This window comes from Macrotis lagotis, chromosome 1 (assembly GCF_037893015.1).
Source record: "Macrotis lagotis isolate mMagLag1 chromosome 1, bilby.v1.9.chrom.fasta, whole genome shotgun sequence".
NCBI classification, from domain to species: domain Eukaryota; kingdom Metazoa; phylum Chordata; class Mammalia; order Peramelemorphia; family Peramelidae; genus Macrotis; species Macrotis lagotis.
In genome coordinates, this window is record NC_133658.1 from 366,864,951 (window position 1) to 366,882,422 (window position 17,472).

Below are 17,472 nucleotides of genomic sequence, written 5' to 3' on the forward strand. Positions count from 1 at the left end.
ATTTTAATTTATTCTTTCAAAAAAGCATCATTCTGAGAATGGAGTCCAGCAGCTTTACCAGAATGCCACAAGAGGTCCATAGCACAAAACAAGGCTAAGAACCTTAGTTTTAGTTAAAAAATAATAAAAAAATCATTCCCTTGGCCAGACCTTGGGGGATGAGCCTCATCTCTCTGCTCTTGGTAAGCTGAGCCCCAGAGGACTGGTTGTCTCACATAGTCCATCATTGGGTTCATCCTCAAATTCTTCCCATTATGGTATAACCTATGAAAAGCTGTGAGCCTTCAACTATCCTTCAAGAATTCAGGTTCTCTTCATTCATAGATGAGGCAGATGAAGAAGATCTAATCTATAGAACTATCAATATTTTTATTTATTTATTCCCCTTTGTTCTTCATGTCTCACTATGGCATAGGCAAGATCCTGGGTTTTCTAAGATTATGCCAGTGGAATGCAAACTCTGGCAGGTCCTTCCAAGCTCCAAAATGATTTAAAATGGCTTGGCAATGCAAAAATGCATCTTATCCAAGGACCAGATCAGTTTAATGTGGAAAGGCACATCTCCAAAAGGTTGACAATTAGATGATACATTCTTAAACCCTGGCAGTTGATGAAGTAAATAAAAATACAAAATGGCCCTCAGTTCTGGGTAGTCCCTCTTCTGTTTCCATAGCAACATAGCTTTGTCTCCCATAACATAGAGAGAGAACAGAAAAGAGAGCAGTAAGAATCACAGTTTTTAGATTATCTTCAAATTAGAATTTAATTCTTTAATCTGAATGTGTGATCTTTGTCTAAATGTTGGATTTTCATGGTATTAGTAAACATTGTTAGCTATATATGGCACAAATGAAAGGTAATGGGTCCCTACCAAAAACCATTAAGACTGGTGTTTCTCCATACTTCTTGGACTGGATTGAGCAAAATTAGACAAATTAGCTACCACGTAGTCCCTGAGAGGTTAGGATGAGGGTGAGGGATGTCCCTGGTATGCTTGGGTTCCTTGTTAAAATCTCTCTTTCTGTGTAGCTATTGGGGAGCCTATGTTTAGTGAGTCTGCTTTTTCTGTCGCTGTCATATGTGGCAAAGACCCTGAAAGTGGGCTCTTTTTTCCTCCCCCCCCCACTCATTCTCTTTCTCCTTCTCTCTCTCTCTCTCTCTCTCTCTCTCTCTCTCTCTCTCTCTCTCTCTCTATCTGTTTCTCCATCTCTCCAGTGTTATAAAAAATTCCAAGGACCACCAGCCCCACCTGAAGCTGCCCTTGGCTGTATGTAATGTCATTTATGTGCCCAGGGATGGACGTCGCAAGAAACACGAGCTCCGCTTCTCCTTGGGTGGTACAGAAGCCCTGGTTCTGGCTGTCCAGAGCAAGGAACAGGCTGAAGAGTGGCTGAAGGTAGGAACACTAGTCTCCTTTTCCTGGACCTAGCTACTTCAATGCCCTAAGGGATGTGGGGAGGTGGGGAGGTATCTTTCATGCAAGTTTGGATTTCTCAGGCTCTCGATTGGTAGTCAGATCCAGAGCAGGAATTAGCCTGACCCACACAACCATTATATACAACTCAGTTCATTTCATGATCCTTACTGGGGTAGAGAGAAGAATTCTCTGGGAGTGTTGGGAATCTGGGACAGTGTTGGAAGTCTGATCAAATCATAGAATATTAGAATCTGAAGGAATTTTAGAACATAGAATGTCAAAGCAGAAATATCAAATCTGGAGGGAGTCCTTAGAACATAGGATCTTGAAATAAGAAGGGAACTTAGAAGTTACCTAATCAAAGCCGTTTATTTTATAGAGAAGACCAAGTAAGCTAATTGACTTGCCTGAATTTATATAACGAATTAACAGCAGAACCAGGACTGATTTCCATCTCTGCCAGTATCTTCCCAGGACTCCCGGGGGGGGGGGGGGTGCCTGTGGCTTTCTCTCCTTTTTTTTTAATAAAAGAAAGATTTTATTTATTTTGAGTTTTACAATTTTCCCCCTAATCTTGCTTCCCTCCCCCCCCCCCCCCCCAGCTTTCCCTTATTTTATTGTATCATTAAAACATTGGAGCTTAGAGCTACTTCTCTTTTTAGGCTTTCTGTGGTAATCTTATTGGATTTTGGTTCCTCTCTTTATTTTGTCTTGGGAGTAAAAAGGAGCTGAGTTGGATGATCTGTAAGATTGCTTCCAGCTCTGATATCTGTTGTTCTTGGGCCTCAGTTCCCTCCTTGGTGAAATGCAGAGGTTGTACTAGATGAGTTCTGAGGTTCTTCTCTGAGTCCTAGAAAGACTCCCAAAGTAGGAGGTAGGTGAAATCTGATTTCTGGTTCCTAAATTACCATTAGAACTGCCTGTGAGACCTTGAGCCAACCACTTCTCTCTGAGTTCCGATTTCCTCCTTTATAAAAATGAGATGATAATTCCTGCCCTACTTGCCTTGGAATTGTCAAAACCAAATGAGACAATGTGTGTGAAAGCTCTTTTAAACTGTCTATGCATATAAGAGATGGGTTATATTAAAGCATCTCTGTTTCCCAAGGCCCCTTGCAAAGGATATTAGTATCACTCAAAATCCTTCCAGTTAAGGAATCTTTCTCTCTATCCCTTCCCCCTACATTAATTTTTAGAAAAGATGAGAATGTTTCATGCTTATTCTGGTCTTTTCCACAGGTTATCAAAGAAGTGAGTAAGTCTAATGGTGGAGCAGATGGAACAGAGGAGCCCAAGTCCCCAGTTTTACAGTGCAAGCTAGATCTAGAAAAGGTAAAGACTCTTTTTGAGTGTCCTCTTAGCCCTTCCAAGAAGCTTATTGTTTCATTCATTGATTCATCTATGAAATATTTACCAGTTGCTCAAAATGTACAAATCATTCTCTATTCTGAAGGGGATATGAAGATATAAGATCCTCAGGTTTTGAACTGAAAAGGCCCTAAGAATTTAGCTGTTTCCAATCCCCTATTTTTATATGAAAGCCAAAAAAAAACTAATTAAAAAGTAATAGGATGCTTGACTCCAAATCTAGTACTCATTTTACTAGTCCATGTTGCATTGATTTCTTGTAATTTTAAAATCTGATTTTTATTCTGAACTTAATGTGTGTGTGTGTGTGTGTGTGTGTGTGTGTGTGTGTGTTTATTTGTGAGTTTCTGTATAGATAGCCTTGGTTTCTTAAGGTGCTTATTGTCTAGTAGTGGTGATTAGGTGATAAGGCATGACTACTAATCCTCTACTACAAGGCATAATGGTGTAAGGAAGAGAAGAAAGCTATAACTAACCATGATAATTCATTGGAGGAAAAGATGACTTTGGCTTGGAGAGATCAGAAGAGATTTCACAGCAGTGATGATGGAGCTGGACCTTAAAAGATGAAATAGGTTTTGTTTTGTTTTTTTAAACTTCTTATTTAAATATCTTCTTAATATCAACTTTTTAAAAAAATTAATTCACATTTATTTTATCTCTCTCTCACCCCACTCTACCATGGGAGAAAAATAAAAGCCTATAACCAGTAAAAATAGTCAAGGAAAACAAATTCTTCCATTGACCATTTCCAAAAACGTTTCTCCTGTTTCTTGTATAGTTCATTCCTTCTGTCAGAATGTGGGTGGCGTTCTTCCTCCCTCTTCTTCTCATTGCACTGATTGGAGTTCATAAAACTTGATGAATTGAATTTGTTCTTGTGGAAATAAAGTGGAGAGAAGGACATGTAAAAACTGAAAAGATGTGCTAGAGCTAATAGATGAAATGTAATAGGGTTAAAATAGGGGGCAGCTAAGTGATGCAGAGGATTGAGGGCCAGTCCTGGAGTCAGGAAGACCTGAGTTCAAATCCACCTTCAGACATTTAATAATTACCTAGCTGTGTGATCTTGGTTAAGACACTTAACCCCTTGCCTTAAATAAATAAAAAAAGAATTAATAAGGTTAAAATAGAAAGGACTATGTTTGAGTTTTAAAAAAAATGAGTTACACATCTTATAGCAAGATAACTGTTCTTATGGATAAGATGTGGAGTTTTTCCACAGAATCTCAGATAAGTTATTTTAACTCTCTAGGTTTTTAGAGGTCATTTTGTCCAAAATGCACCTAAATGCAAATTCCTTTTACAAATTCTTTAATGTTAGACACTCATTCAGCCTCTGCTTAAAGACCTTTAGTGATTAAGAACCCAGTATGGAATGAAAGGAATGAAAGAAAACATGCATTTATTGAGTGCTCTTCCTATGTGTTAGGTACTGTGCTGAGTGTTTTTTTATAATATTGCCTCATTTGATCTTCATTACAATTCTTCAAGGTAGGTGTTATTAGTATCATTTTACAATAGAGGAAACTGAACAAATTGAGGTTAAATGAGCTGCCCAGGGTCACCCAGCACTGGTCTGAAACGGTATTTGAACTCCTGTCTCCAGGCCTATGGCTCTGTCCACTTTATTACCCAGCTGCCTCTGGGGAACTTGTTCTTTTTTTTTTTTGGACCTCTCTTTATTATCAAGGGTTTTTGCTATTGTCCTCCATAACTTTCTCATTGCTCTTAATTCTTCCCTCTGGGGCCAAGCAGAAAAGTATGATCCCACTTCTGTATAAATCTCCACACAATACACACACACAGACACATCCTACTGACTAAACTTTTGATGATAGTATTGATTTATTCTGAAAGGAAAAATCATGTTCCTCCTTAAAAAGAGAATTAATGGTTGCTTACCAACCTCATAGAATCACTATAGCAAAGTGCTTTGTGGACCTGTCAAGCACTATAAAAATCAAGTTGTTATTGTTCTTTATTAGCTAGCTTGGTCCTCAGATGGTAGAGACCAGGGTTCATCAGTGGATTCAGACTCCAAGCCTTTCCTCCTTGGTGGGTCTCAGGAGAGCTTCAGTTCTTTAACCTGGTGTGAGAACTGACCACATGATCATGACCATGAAAACAGGACATTGGTGTGGAGGGGAGGGAGAAGGTGGCACAGCTGAGGAGAGAATGGTACTTCACCCATAACCCGACTGTTTGTTCCCACAGAGATTATCCCCGGACAAGCAGACATCAGATTCAGACAGCATCAGCACGGGAGAAGGCTGCTCAACCAGTAGTCGCCGTGAGCCAGGAGACTCTGGTGAGAGCCTAACTCTTCCCTCCATTGGGTGAAGGATCCCCAGATGCTCCCTCACAGTACCCCTAAGGGAAGATGTGTTGCATGAGTGTGTGTGTGTGGTGGAAGGGCAGAGAGTGATTATGCTTCTTTGTGTGCCAGCGAGCAAGCGCATGTGTGGGTGTGGGTGTTGATTATTCACAGGAAAGATTTAAGCAGTCCCCCACACACAGTGCAAGTGTAGTTGTTGATAGAGCAGAATGTTAAACCTGCTCAAGTACATCCTGGATCAACCCTTCTAGGGATGCAGTCCCAGGAGAGGGTCTGCACGTTCCTCCCATCAAGGAGTGACTTTGAGTCAACAGACCTGAGTTTGAATCCCTACTAACTGGGCCGCCTTATACTAGCCATGTGACTAGGCCTCCATTTTCTTCTCTATAAAATTGGTGATGGAATGGGGTGGGGGTGGGGGGGGGTGGGGAATCTTTCTAGTACTTTCCCCATAAAGTATTTCTTAGCTTCCTCAAACCAGATATGATTTTTTTTAAACATTCATAGCATGTTTCTTTTCTATTTCTTATGACCCTTATACTCCATTGAGTCAATACGTAGATATATTGTATATGGCTAATCTCCTCTAAGGGACTAAGGGCACCCTCTATGGTTTTTGCTGAACTGGAAGAATGTTGTTGATAGGAGTTATATTTTGCTTGGGGTTGAGCTAGGTGACCCCCAAAGTCCCTTGTAACTCTGAAATTCTGTGACTGAAATATATATGTCAGAGAGTCACTAAATTGATTCTTCTGACATCCTGGAGAATCTTCTAAATTAAGAAATATCAGTTAATTAATTGTAGCAGTTTTTATTCTGCAAAATAATGTTATGTACATTATCTTCTATTGATTACACTTGTTATTTAAATAATCTTGAGAAATTCACAGATTTCATTAACCATGGCAGTCTTGTTATTATATGCCTCAATTTCCTCATCTGTAAATTGAAGATAATAATAGCATCTTCCCAGGGTTGCTGTGAGGATCAAATGAATTAATCATTATCATATTTGCACAGTACTTCAAGGTTTCCAAAGTGATTTATATAAGTTAATACTTATAGTAATACTTTATAAATGTTAACTATTTTAGCTATGTTAACTGCTCTGTGGGGAAAAAAAAAACCAGAACATAATAATGTATATGTATAGCAGTTAGGTAACAGAGATAGAATGCCAGACTTGAAGTCTACCTCAACTACTCCTTAGCTTAACCTCCCACAGCCTCAGCTTCCTCACCTGAAAATAGTGATAATAGGACCTACCTCATGGGATTGTTGTAAGAATTAACTTAGGTAAAGCACTTTGAAAACACTGAAGTCCTATGTGAATATTTGTCATTGGAGTTGTAATGACTGTTAGTTATTGAATTTTTAGAGCCAAAAAGGATCTCATAGACCCTCAATCTATTCTCAGTTTCCAGAATCAGGAAAGATCATGAGTAAGATATGGGGAAGGCTCTGAAGATTCATAACAAGCTCCTCCACCCTCCTCATGTCTCTGTTTTTGTGATAGGGAGAGGCAAGAAGAGTAGTCTGGCAGAGCTAAAGGGCTCTGTGAGCCGTGCCGCAGGACGGAAAATCAACCGAATCATCAGCTTCTCCAAGAAGAAATCACCAGCTGAAGATGTGCAGATGTCCCCGGCAGAGGATGGGGTCCCATGCTGTGGTTGGTATAGGAGACGATAGGGACTTCAGTATTGCTACCCTGTGAGCCCAGACACTGCTATCCTTATAAAACAATGGACTCTTAGAGATGAGGAGTTTTAAAGAAGATATTTAGTCTATCCTCCTAGAGAGTACTTGATTTGTCTCCTACACAGTGCAGGATATCTCAGTTCAAGTTAGGAAACATTTATCAAGGCATTGTTGTATGCAAAGCAATGGGTATGATACAAAGGCAACGATAGGAAGCAGCATGATATAGTGGAAAACGTAGTGAGTTTTGAGGGTTACCTGGAAGTACCATTTACTCCTATGTGATTTTGGGCAAATCATTTAACTCCTCTAGGCTTTGATTTCTCACCTGTAAAGTAAGAAGTTGGATTAGATTTAAGGGTCATTCCATCTTTATCTCTGTGAAACAAACCCTGCCCTTGAGGAACTTATATTCTACTGGGGGCATGCAACATATACACAAGTAAGTATAATATAAAGAAAACTGAGAAGGAACAAAGTGTTATTAACACCTAGGGGAATCAGAGAAAATTTCATGGAGGAAGTGGTACCTTTATTGAACCATGGTGGGAAAATAGGTTTCTGAGAGGTGGCAAGTAGAGTGTGTCTCAGGTTAGATGACAGTCTTTGGGAATGCAGAGACATAGGAGATGAAGAATTGTTGAAAGAAGAGTTAACAATACTGTTTAGCTAAAAAATGGAATTTGTGAAAGAGACAAATGAATTAAAACTGGAAAATTAAGTAGGAATTGGATTGCAGAGGGCCTTCAGTGTGGAATTGGAATTTTATTCTGGAGGCAGTAGGGAACCTTTGAAGATTTCTGAGCAAAAAATATTGTGGTCAGTTCTATATTTTATGAAAATTATTTTGTTTATTTTTTTGTTTTTGCAAGGCAATGGAGTTAGTGACTTGCCCAAGGTCACGCAGCTGGTCCTCTATTCACTGCGTCACCTAGCTGCCCCCTATGAAAATTATTTTGGAAGCTCCAGAGGATGGACTGAAAAAGGGGGAGACTAGGGCGGCTAGGTGATGCAGTGGATAGAACACCAGCCCTGGAGTCAGGAGGACCTGAGTTCAAATTCGGTCTTAGACACTTAATTAATTACCTAGCTATGTGGACCTGGACACAAGCCACTTGCAAAAACCTTACTTAAAAAAAGAGGAGAGACTTGAAAAAGAAAGACCAATTAAGAGACTGTTAATCCATTCAAGAGTGATGAAGACTTGAAAACTAGGGTGGGGTGGTGGCCATATGAATAGAGAGAAGACAGATATAGGAGAAGTTATAGAGGCCGAGACTTAATAATTGACTGAATATATTAGAGTAAGGAAGAGAAAAGAGTTAAAAATGAACTCAGTTTTTGTGGTCTGAGTTTCGATTAATGCCTCAGCATTAAGATTCTGTCTAAATTCACAGGCTTTTTGACTCCTGATATGATGTCTGAGGCCCTGGGATAGCTAGCATTGCATCATTTTTTTCAGTTCTTCATAGGTGACCTTCTCCTTTTTCAGGGAATTTTCTCAAGTTTGCTCTAATCTAGAAGAAAGTGGCTATTACTTGTCTTATCACTTCTCAATAGATTCTGTAAGAGTTGAGCTAAGGGGACCTCTAGAGCCCTTCCAATTAAAGATTTGATGACATTTCTTATTCTATGATCCCTTCCAGCTGTGTTCTTCTATGTTCTTGTATTTTTAATTCAGTGTAATTGTAATCTTAATTTAAAGAAGTGTTTTTTTTTTCTGCAAGGCAATGGAGTTCAGTGGCTTGCCCAAGGCCACACGGCTAGGTAATCAGTAAGTGTCTGAGGCCGGATTTGAACTCAGGGACTCCTGACTCCAGGGCCAGTGCTCTATCCACTGTGCCACCTAGCTGCCCCTAAAGAAGAGTTCTTGCTTAATTCTGTTATGTAGTTTTGCTTACTTCACTCACTAGCTGGTCTTAGAAGTTTTTTGACTCTTCTGAATCTTTCATATTCATCATTTCTTACCACACAGTTAATAATCCATTACATCAAGGCATCACAGATTGTTCAATCATTCCTCAATCAGTCTGCATCTACTTTGATTCCAGTTCTTTCCCATCCAGATCATTCTTAATTTAAAACAATTATCCATAGATGGGTATGGTACTCTCAAAGCTTTTCCTCATTTCTTTCACCAGTGATTCAGGTCTTGCTGGATACTGGTGACTAGAGATAGAAGCAGAGATGGAAGGAGCAGCTAGGTGGCGCAGTGGATAAAGCACCGGCCTTGGAGTCAGGAGTCCCTGGGGTCAAATCCAGTCCCAGACACTTAATGATTACCTAGCCGTGTGGCCTTGGGCAAGCCACTTAACCCCGTTTGCCTTACAAAAACCTTAAAAAAAAAAAGAAGCAAAGATGGAGTCATGAAGGAGTTTCATAACAGGATTCATGCAGCTCCTAAGCTCCTACTTGTTCCCAGTCAGATCACATTCCTTGAAGACTTTCTTAGCCCTCAAATTCTAGGATGTCCTATAATTAAAATGTAAATCATCAAGAAGTTTCTTCTTCCCCATCCAGGTTACTTGAATGTCTTGGGGAACCAGTGCTGGAAGGAACGCTGGTGTCGCCTCAAGGGCAACACATTATATTTCCACAAGGATCGCACAGACCTTCGGACCCATGTGAATGCCATTATCCTTCAGGGCTGTGAGGTAGTGCCAGGCTTTGGTCCCAAGCACCCATTTGCTTTCCGAATTCTCCGTGGCCGGCAGGAGGTCTCTATCTTGGAGGTAACAGTAAAATTCCTGAAATGTTCTATATAGTTTAGAGACTTGGAAAGAGCCATGCATTTAAGGTTTTTCCTAAAAAGATAAATATGAGCTATTGTATATTACATACCACACAATCCATTAGTAAGTTCCTTCCCTTTTTTCTTCCTCTAGATAATTTGAGGATGCTTTCTCCTCCTTCATAATAATCTAAGACATGGTGAGATGAGTGTTCTGAATGGCCCCAGATACCTATAGAATTCTTGACTCAAATTATTAGAGTTGGGTAGAAGCAGTTGGAAATATAAAACCTAGAATGTCAGAGCAGGAGAGGACTTTAGAATACTAGAACTTTAGACTTTAGAACTTAGAGCATAGCATGTCAAACCTAGAAGGGACCAAAGAACTCTGCCTAAGGGAGTGGGCAAGAATCTTGGGATGTAGAATTTCTGGCAGAAAATCCTGCCTAAAGAAAGGGTATAGTTACCCAGATGCAATCACCTATCCCCTATCACCTGAATCTGTGCTTTGGAGAGTTCTTTTTTTTTTTAAGGTTTTTGTAAGGCAAACGGGGTTAAGTGGCTTGCCCAAGGCCACACGGCTAGGTAATCATTAAGTGTCTGGGACTGGATTTGAACCCAGGTACTCCTGACTCCAGGGCCGGTGCTTTATTCACTACCCTACCTAGCCACCCCATAGAGAATTCTTTAGTTGACCTAGGGCCTAGAGAAGTGAACCAGGCACTATACTAAGCATTTATATTTAATACATTTGCTTTATATTTTACTTTATACATTATACATTTTACTTTACATACATTTATATGTTATATTTTATATTACAAGTATTATCTCATTTGACCTTCCTAACAATACTATGAAGAAGGTGTGATTATTCTCATTTTACAGTTGAGGAAACTGAGGAAGACAGATCAAATGACTTCTCTCAGATCAGACAGCTAGTAAGTATATAAGGCCCAATTTAAACTCCAGTCTTCATGACTCTGCATCCAGCCTACTATCCACCCCACCACTTAGCTGCCTAGAGATGCCAAACCTAGGCTTTAGGGTCCTTGAAAGGCATTGTAATAGAACTGATAGGGGCTGGCCTTGAAGTCATGATAATTTAGGTTCAAAGCCTACCATACACATTTACTAGCTATGGAATCACTTTATAATACACTTAATATGATAGATTCACTTAATCTATACAAAATCAATTTTGCCATCTTTAAAATGGAAACAGAAATAATACCAATCTAATAGAATTGTAAGAATCAAAAAAGGTCATTAATGTTCATGTACTTTGCAAGCCAAAAACCATATATTAATGTGAGCTAGTATTTTCACTGGTAGGTCAGTCGTTTGATCACAACATTTATTAGTTGTATGTTGTAGACAGAGCACTATGAAAGGCACTGGAGGAAATACACATTTTTTCAGGATATACCCTATACCCTTAATGAACATATTATACTCTATTAAGGGACTATGACACAACTATAAAACACAGGATTATAATGATGGATAAATTTGAGAATTCTAAGACAAGGTGCTGTATAAAATTTTTTTGAATTTATTTTTTTAAAAATTTATTTATTTAAGGGACAGCTAGGTGGCGCAGTGGATAGAGCACCGGCCCTGGAGTCAGGAGTACCTCGGTTCAAATCCAGCCTCAGACACTTAATGATTACCTAGCCGTGTGGCCTTGGGCAAGCCACTTAACCCCATTGCCTTGCAAAAAAACTAAAAAAAAATACTTATTTTGAATTTTACATTTTTTCCCCTAATCTCGCTTCCCTCCCCCATCTCCCACAGAAGGCAGCCTATTAGTCTTTACATTGTTTCCATGATATACACTGATCTATGTTGAATGTGATGGGTGAGAAATCATATCCTTAAGGAAGAAAAATAAAGTATAAGAGATAGCAAAATAGTTTTTGGTCATTGTTCAAACTCCACAATTCTTTCTCTGGATACAGATGGTATTCTCCATCGCAGATATCCCAAAATTGTTCCTGATTGTTACACTGATGGAATGAGCTAGTCCATTAAGGTTGATCATCACCCCCATGTTGCTGTTGGGGTGTACAATGTTCTTTTGGTTCTGCTCATCTTGATCAGCATCAGTTCATGCAAATATTTCCAGGCTTCCCTGAATTCCCATCCCTCCTGGTTTCTAACAGAACAATAGTGTTCCATCACTATATAAAATATTTTAGAGAAAGTTATTACCAATTTGAAGAAACAGAGAAATCTTCTAGGAAGGAGCACTTGATTTGTCTTTTAAATGAAATGTCAGAGTTTACCAGATAAAGAAGGAAGAGAAGGCGTTAGTCACACAGAGAGCAATCTGAATGAAGATAAAGAAGTTAAAAGATGCAGTGGTGTGTTCACAATCACTATAGCTTAAGGGTATAGTTTGTAAAGAAAAAAAAATAGAATATAAAGCTGGAAAGAGAGAATGTCTCCAAGTCGTAGAGGTCTTTATATATTAGACAAGGAATCTGAATATTCCTTGGGAAGCAGTTAATGATCTTCATATGGAGGATGCTTCAATAGTACAAAAGATATACAGTGGTGGGAAGAATGGAGTAAAGGTTGGAAGATTTATAAGAAGGTTATTGGAGGAAAGAAGACAGAAAATGCAAGGGACAAGGTTATTGGGAGATAAGCTGGGCCTAGAACATTTCCTTATATTCTTGTATATTCACCATGGCCTGTCTTGATTGTGTCTCTTCCCCAGGCAAGCTGTTCTGAAGATATGGGCCGCTGGCTGGGTCTGCTGCTGGCTGAGACAGGCTCCAGAGTACCTCCCGAGGCCCTGCACTATGACTATGTAGATGTGGAGACGATAGCCAGCATTGTTAGTGCTGGTCGACACTCCTTTTTGTAAGAGCCTTACATCTATCTGGTGGTCAGAGTTCAGGATGGCCCCAAGAACAGGGTATCAGATCATACTCCTCCTGCCCTGTCATCAAGGAAAATAGACTGGTCAGATGGAAGAATGAGAGAGAGAATTAGCAAAGAAGAACAAGATAAGTTATAGGGAAATCCTATGGATGGATGTAGGCAGAGAGGGATCAATAAATGAACAGACAGGAAAATGGGCAAATGAATAGATAGCTTGATGGCTGAATAGAGGGTTAGATGGATAGTCGATGGACAGATAAACAAACAACTGGATGGGTGGTCTGATGGATAAATAATAGACAGAATGATGTGATGTTCAAGGAAAAAGTATTAGTATTATTTATAATAGTCCTGAAGCTGTAGAAACTTAAAATTAGAAATTTGCTTTTCTCTTTCCCTTTGTTCTCTGCTATCCAGATTTGCAAGTTCCTGTCAGGGCCAGTGGCCTGAGCCTAGGGTCTATGATGAGGTCCCCTATGAGAAGATGCAGGTATGAACATGTAAATCCTACCCCACAGAATGGTCAAGTCCCTAATCCCTCTTATGCTGAGGCATAGTGATATTCCAATACACCCATGAATTCTTAGTGTTAATTTTTAAATTTGGAGAAAGTTGGTGGGCATGGTGGCTAGAGCACTAGATATAGAGCCAAGAAGTTGTTATTGTTCAGTCATTTTTCAGTCATGTTATGACTCCATTTGGGGTTTTTTTGGCAAAGATACTGGAGTGGTTTCTTTCTTCAGCTCATTTTACAAATGTGAAAACTGAGACAAATAAGATTAGGTGTCTGAAGCTGGATTTGGACTTAAAAGTCAAGAAGACAGGAGTTTAAAACTGGCCTCAAACATTTACTAGCCATCTGTCCAAGAAAAGTCACATAATCTCTTTGCCTTAGTTTCCTTAACTATGAAATGGGGATAATATAGCACCTCTTTCTCAGGGTTGTTGTGAGATCAAATGAAATAGGATTTGAAAACAGAGCTTTCTACAATGTGACCATGGCTGCTATATAAATGCTTATTCCCTTTTTCCTTCCCTATCCTAAATCCTGGCTTTGCTTTCAGGTACCATGATGTCTATTTGTCTGCCTCACAAAGCCAAGGTTCCTCCCCACAGTTAATGAACCCCATGCCTACAGCAGTGAAACTGTATTTCTTTGTCAAGAAGCATGGCAGTCATGAAGTCCCAGATTTTTGGGGGAGGCTAAACTTGGTAGGGTTTTCTTGGATCCTAAATAATCTCCTTCTGCCCTTCTCTGCAGGACAATGAGCCCAAGCATCCATCTGGGGCCCAAGTGAAGCGACATGCCTCTTCCTGCAGTGAGAAGTCACTCCGCATAGACCCCCAAGTCAAAATCAAGCGCCATGCTTCCAGTAGGTTTTGTCTAGGTTTTTCTTCCCCTATTAAAGTGGGAGATGGCAAAGATTTCTTTTATTTTTTTACATTTCTTTTTCTTTTCTTATTTTTTGTAATTTTATTGGGGTTAAGTGACTTGCCCAAGGTCACACAACTAAGGCAATTATTAAGTGTCTGAGGCCCGATTTAAACTCAGGTCCTCCTGACTCCAGGGCTGGTGCTCTATCTACTGCACCATCTAGCTACCCCTAGATGGTGAAGATTCTAAAGGCTCTTCCAGCTCTGAAGTTTTATGCTCTAACATTATATGTTCAAGTACCTATGAGCACTCAAATTTTATATTTTATCTAGTGCTTTAGATTCTAACATTTTATGTTTCAAGGATTCTTCTGACTCTGATATTCTACATTCTTTGCTTAATATTTCATATTCTTTGCTCTAAAATCTCTTCAGACTCTTGACTGTCTGATTTTATTTGGTGATTTTCTGCTTAGAATTATACACACACTGGCTCAAAACTCTTTTATTTATAAAGTAAAATAAAAGTGCCTTTTACTTATATGTTTCCCGCACCTATATTTAATATACACCTATTCTCATAAGTTCAAAGGGTATTTTCTGAAAGCATACTCCTAAAACTATAGTGAATGGTCCCGTACTGTAAGCTTGCCTTTTATAGCCCTCTGAGACAGTTATTCCCAAACTGAAGCATTTCCTAATAGGAATAGTAAAAATAACAGCTATAGAACATTCTTCCCATAAACCCAGAACTCCCCTTCCCACAAATACTCCTACCATTAGAGGGCTGTATGGGCATCCCTGGAAGGGATGCATTCTTGAGGGGATAAGGTAAGAAAGCATATGTAGCGATGACATCTCTGGCCTCTAGTACTATGGGACCATTCCATTTATGAAGAGTCCTCATGTTGCTCCCACCAAGAGGCAATTTTTCCTACTGGGTGGCTCACTAGGTTGGGAATGTCTGAGCCTGTACCTCCCAGATGCCAGACTCGTCTTCCCTGTGGTTAAGCCTTCTCTGATACTAGAGGTCTTGCCTTCTTCCTCTCCAGATGTTCTATGTTCTTGCCTCCCTATTGAACTAGCAGCTCTACAGCAAGATGCCATAGCCAATGATGGAGGAAAAGAAGGAGCATTATCCTCATACCCTTCTCTCTTGTAGAGGTTGAGAGGCCACATTCCATAAAGCTGCTTCTGGCCTCAAATGTACCAGGGCTGGCAGACTAGTCAGGTTGGGGCCAATGTCCCAATCTTCTAGTTCTGTCAAGGGGAATTTCATAACAGGACATAGATATCTTTTCACATTGTAAAATACTAATACCTCCTTTCCTCTGTTATTCACCTCCTTAATTTCTGTCATTATATCAACTGAGGTAAAAGATAGGAACCAATCTCCACCACATGGAGATTGAAGGGGTATGTGTTTGTTTCTGTCTTGCTGAAATTTCAAGCGTCAATATGACTTAACACCATATATATGCATGTTCATATGTATATACATAATACACCTTCATAACACTTGAGTGGGTCTTTGTGATGATAATGTTGGGGAGGTCACATATCAAGGGCCCTTTATCTCTTCTCTGTCTTTATGTCTGAGGCCGGATTTGAACTCAGGTACTCTGGACTCTGGACACCAGGGATGGTGCTCTATCCACTGAGCCACCTAGCCACCCCTCTTCTCTGTCTTTATAGGTGCCAATCAATATAGGTATGGAAAGAATCGGGCGGAGGAAGATGCCCGGAGGTACCTGGTCGAAAAGGAGAAATTGGAGACTGAGAAGGGTTTGATCCGAAATGAACTAATGACCCTACGAAAAGAGAAGAGGGAGCTAAAGGAGACCCTAAAGAAGAGTGCAGGTACTGGTATTCCTCATCTTGGACAACAGACTCCCTTAGAACAATGTGGTCTTTAGGAAAGTCTTGCCAACATCTGGAATCAAGAGCAAGTATATCTTTTTGCTGGAAACGGTCAGTTGAAGGGATGAAAAGGTGGGCATAGCACACAGAGGTACCACCAGATTTTCCTACCTATGGCCCTGTTGGCTAAAGTGCATTATTCTGACTATGACTATGACAATGTCATTCAGCAGTAATTAATTTTTCTTTCACTTTAATGGTTTTCAGAGAATATTTTTCAATATTTTTTTGTAAATTCACCTCAAAGACAATATTATCATTAATTCATATTTTCACTGCATTTTATAATTTGTAATATGTAACACATAATTTATATTGTGATATAATATATCAAATATAATTTATAATACCCATGAGGTAGATTGTTCAAATATTATTGTCCCTATTGTTAATAATAATAATAATAGTAACAACAACAGTGATTATCTGAAGAGATAACATGGTATAGTGAATAGATGACCAGTGTTGAACCCAAGAAGACTGGCTGTAGGTTCTGACTCTGAACCACATCTGCAGTAAAAAGCAAACAAATTCTCATTGCTCTGAGACAATTCTCTAAAACTACAAATTGCAAACAGTTTGACCATTGGCATTGGTGGAGAGAGTTCTCCACACTAATGAGATCACAGTCACAGACAAAAAAAAAATTCTATACTATACTAGTTGAGAGGTATTTATGAAATATTGCTTTGTGCCAGGCACAAAGGGGGAAACAAGATGTATACATATAAAATAAAATCTGTATCAGATAAATACAAAGCAATTTATGAAAGAAGCCCTTGTAGTAGTTTTGGAAGGTCAGGAAAGGCCTCATGGAGGAGGTGGTGCTTAAACCTTGGTTTGGGGGAAGCTCAGGAATTCTTTTTTTTTTTTTAAAGATTTTTGTTTATTTTGAGTTTTACAATTTTTTCCCTATTCTTTCTCTCCCCCCCCCCCCCAGGAGGCAGTCTGTTAGTCTTTACATTGTTTTCATGGTATACATTAATCTAAATTGAATGTGATAAGAGAGAAATCATATCCTTAAGGAAGAAAAAGTATAAGATATAGCAAAATTATATAAGATAATGGTTTTTGTCCCTAAATTGAAGCTAATAGTCTTTGGTCTTTGTTCAAACTCCACAATTCTTTCTCAGGATACAAATGGTATTTTCCATCACAGATAGCTCAAAATTGTCCCTGATTGTTGCACTGATGGAATGAGCAAGTTCATAAAGGTTGATCATCACCCCCATGTTGCTGTTAGGGTGGGCAGTGTTCTTCTGGTTCTGCTCATCTTGCTCAGCATCAGTTCATGCAAATCCTTCCATGCTTCCCTGAATCCCCATCCCTCCTGGCTTTTAATGGAACAATAGTGTTCCATGACATACATATACCACAGCTTATTAGGCCATTTCCCAATTGAAGGACATTCACTTGATTTCCAATTTTTTGCCACCACAAATAGGGCTGCTATGAATATTTTTGTACAAGTGATGTTTCTGCCCTATTCATAATCTCTTCAGGGTATAGACCCAGTAGTGGTATTGCAGGATCAAAGGGTAGGTACATTTTTGTTGTCCTTTGGGCATAGTTCCAAATTGCTCTCCAGAAAGGTTTCATGAGTTCACAGCTCCACCAACAATGAAACTCAGGAATTCTAAGAGGCAGAGGTAAGAACATTCCAGGCCTGGGGAAGAGAGTAGAGGGACATATAGGGAGATGGTCAGTAGATAGTCATTCAGATGAGGGATGGAG

The 17,472-nt window shown here is 39.4% G+C and overlaps 1 protein-coding gene across 1 annotated transcript in view; it reads left to right on the forward strand.

The window, feature by feature from the left end:
- Positions 1 to 17,472, forward strand: part of AFAP1L1 (actin filament associated protein 1 like 1) — a 79,087-nt gene that overhangs the window by 49,386 nt on the left and 12,229 nt on the right. Inside the window, 10 exon segments of the mRNA XM_074212372.1 lie at positions 1,216 to 1,221; positions 1,223 to 1,396; positions 2,657 to 2,749; positions 5,003 to 5,096; positions 6,640 to 6,792; positions 9,342 to 9,553; positions 12,278 to 12,423; positions 12,862 to 12,934; positions 13,706 to 13,817; positions 15,514 to 15,678. Of these exon segments, the coding sequence (XP_074068473.1) occupies positions 1,216 to 1,221; positions 1,223 to 1,396; positions 2,657 to 2,749; positions 5,003 to 5,096; positions 6,640 to 6,792; positions 9,342 to 9,553; positions 12,278 to 12,423; positions 12,862 to 12,934; positions 13,706 to 13,817; positions 15,514 to 15,678 (1,228 nt within the window).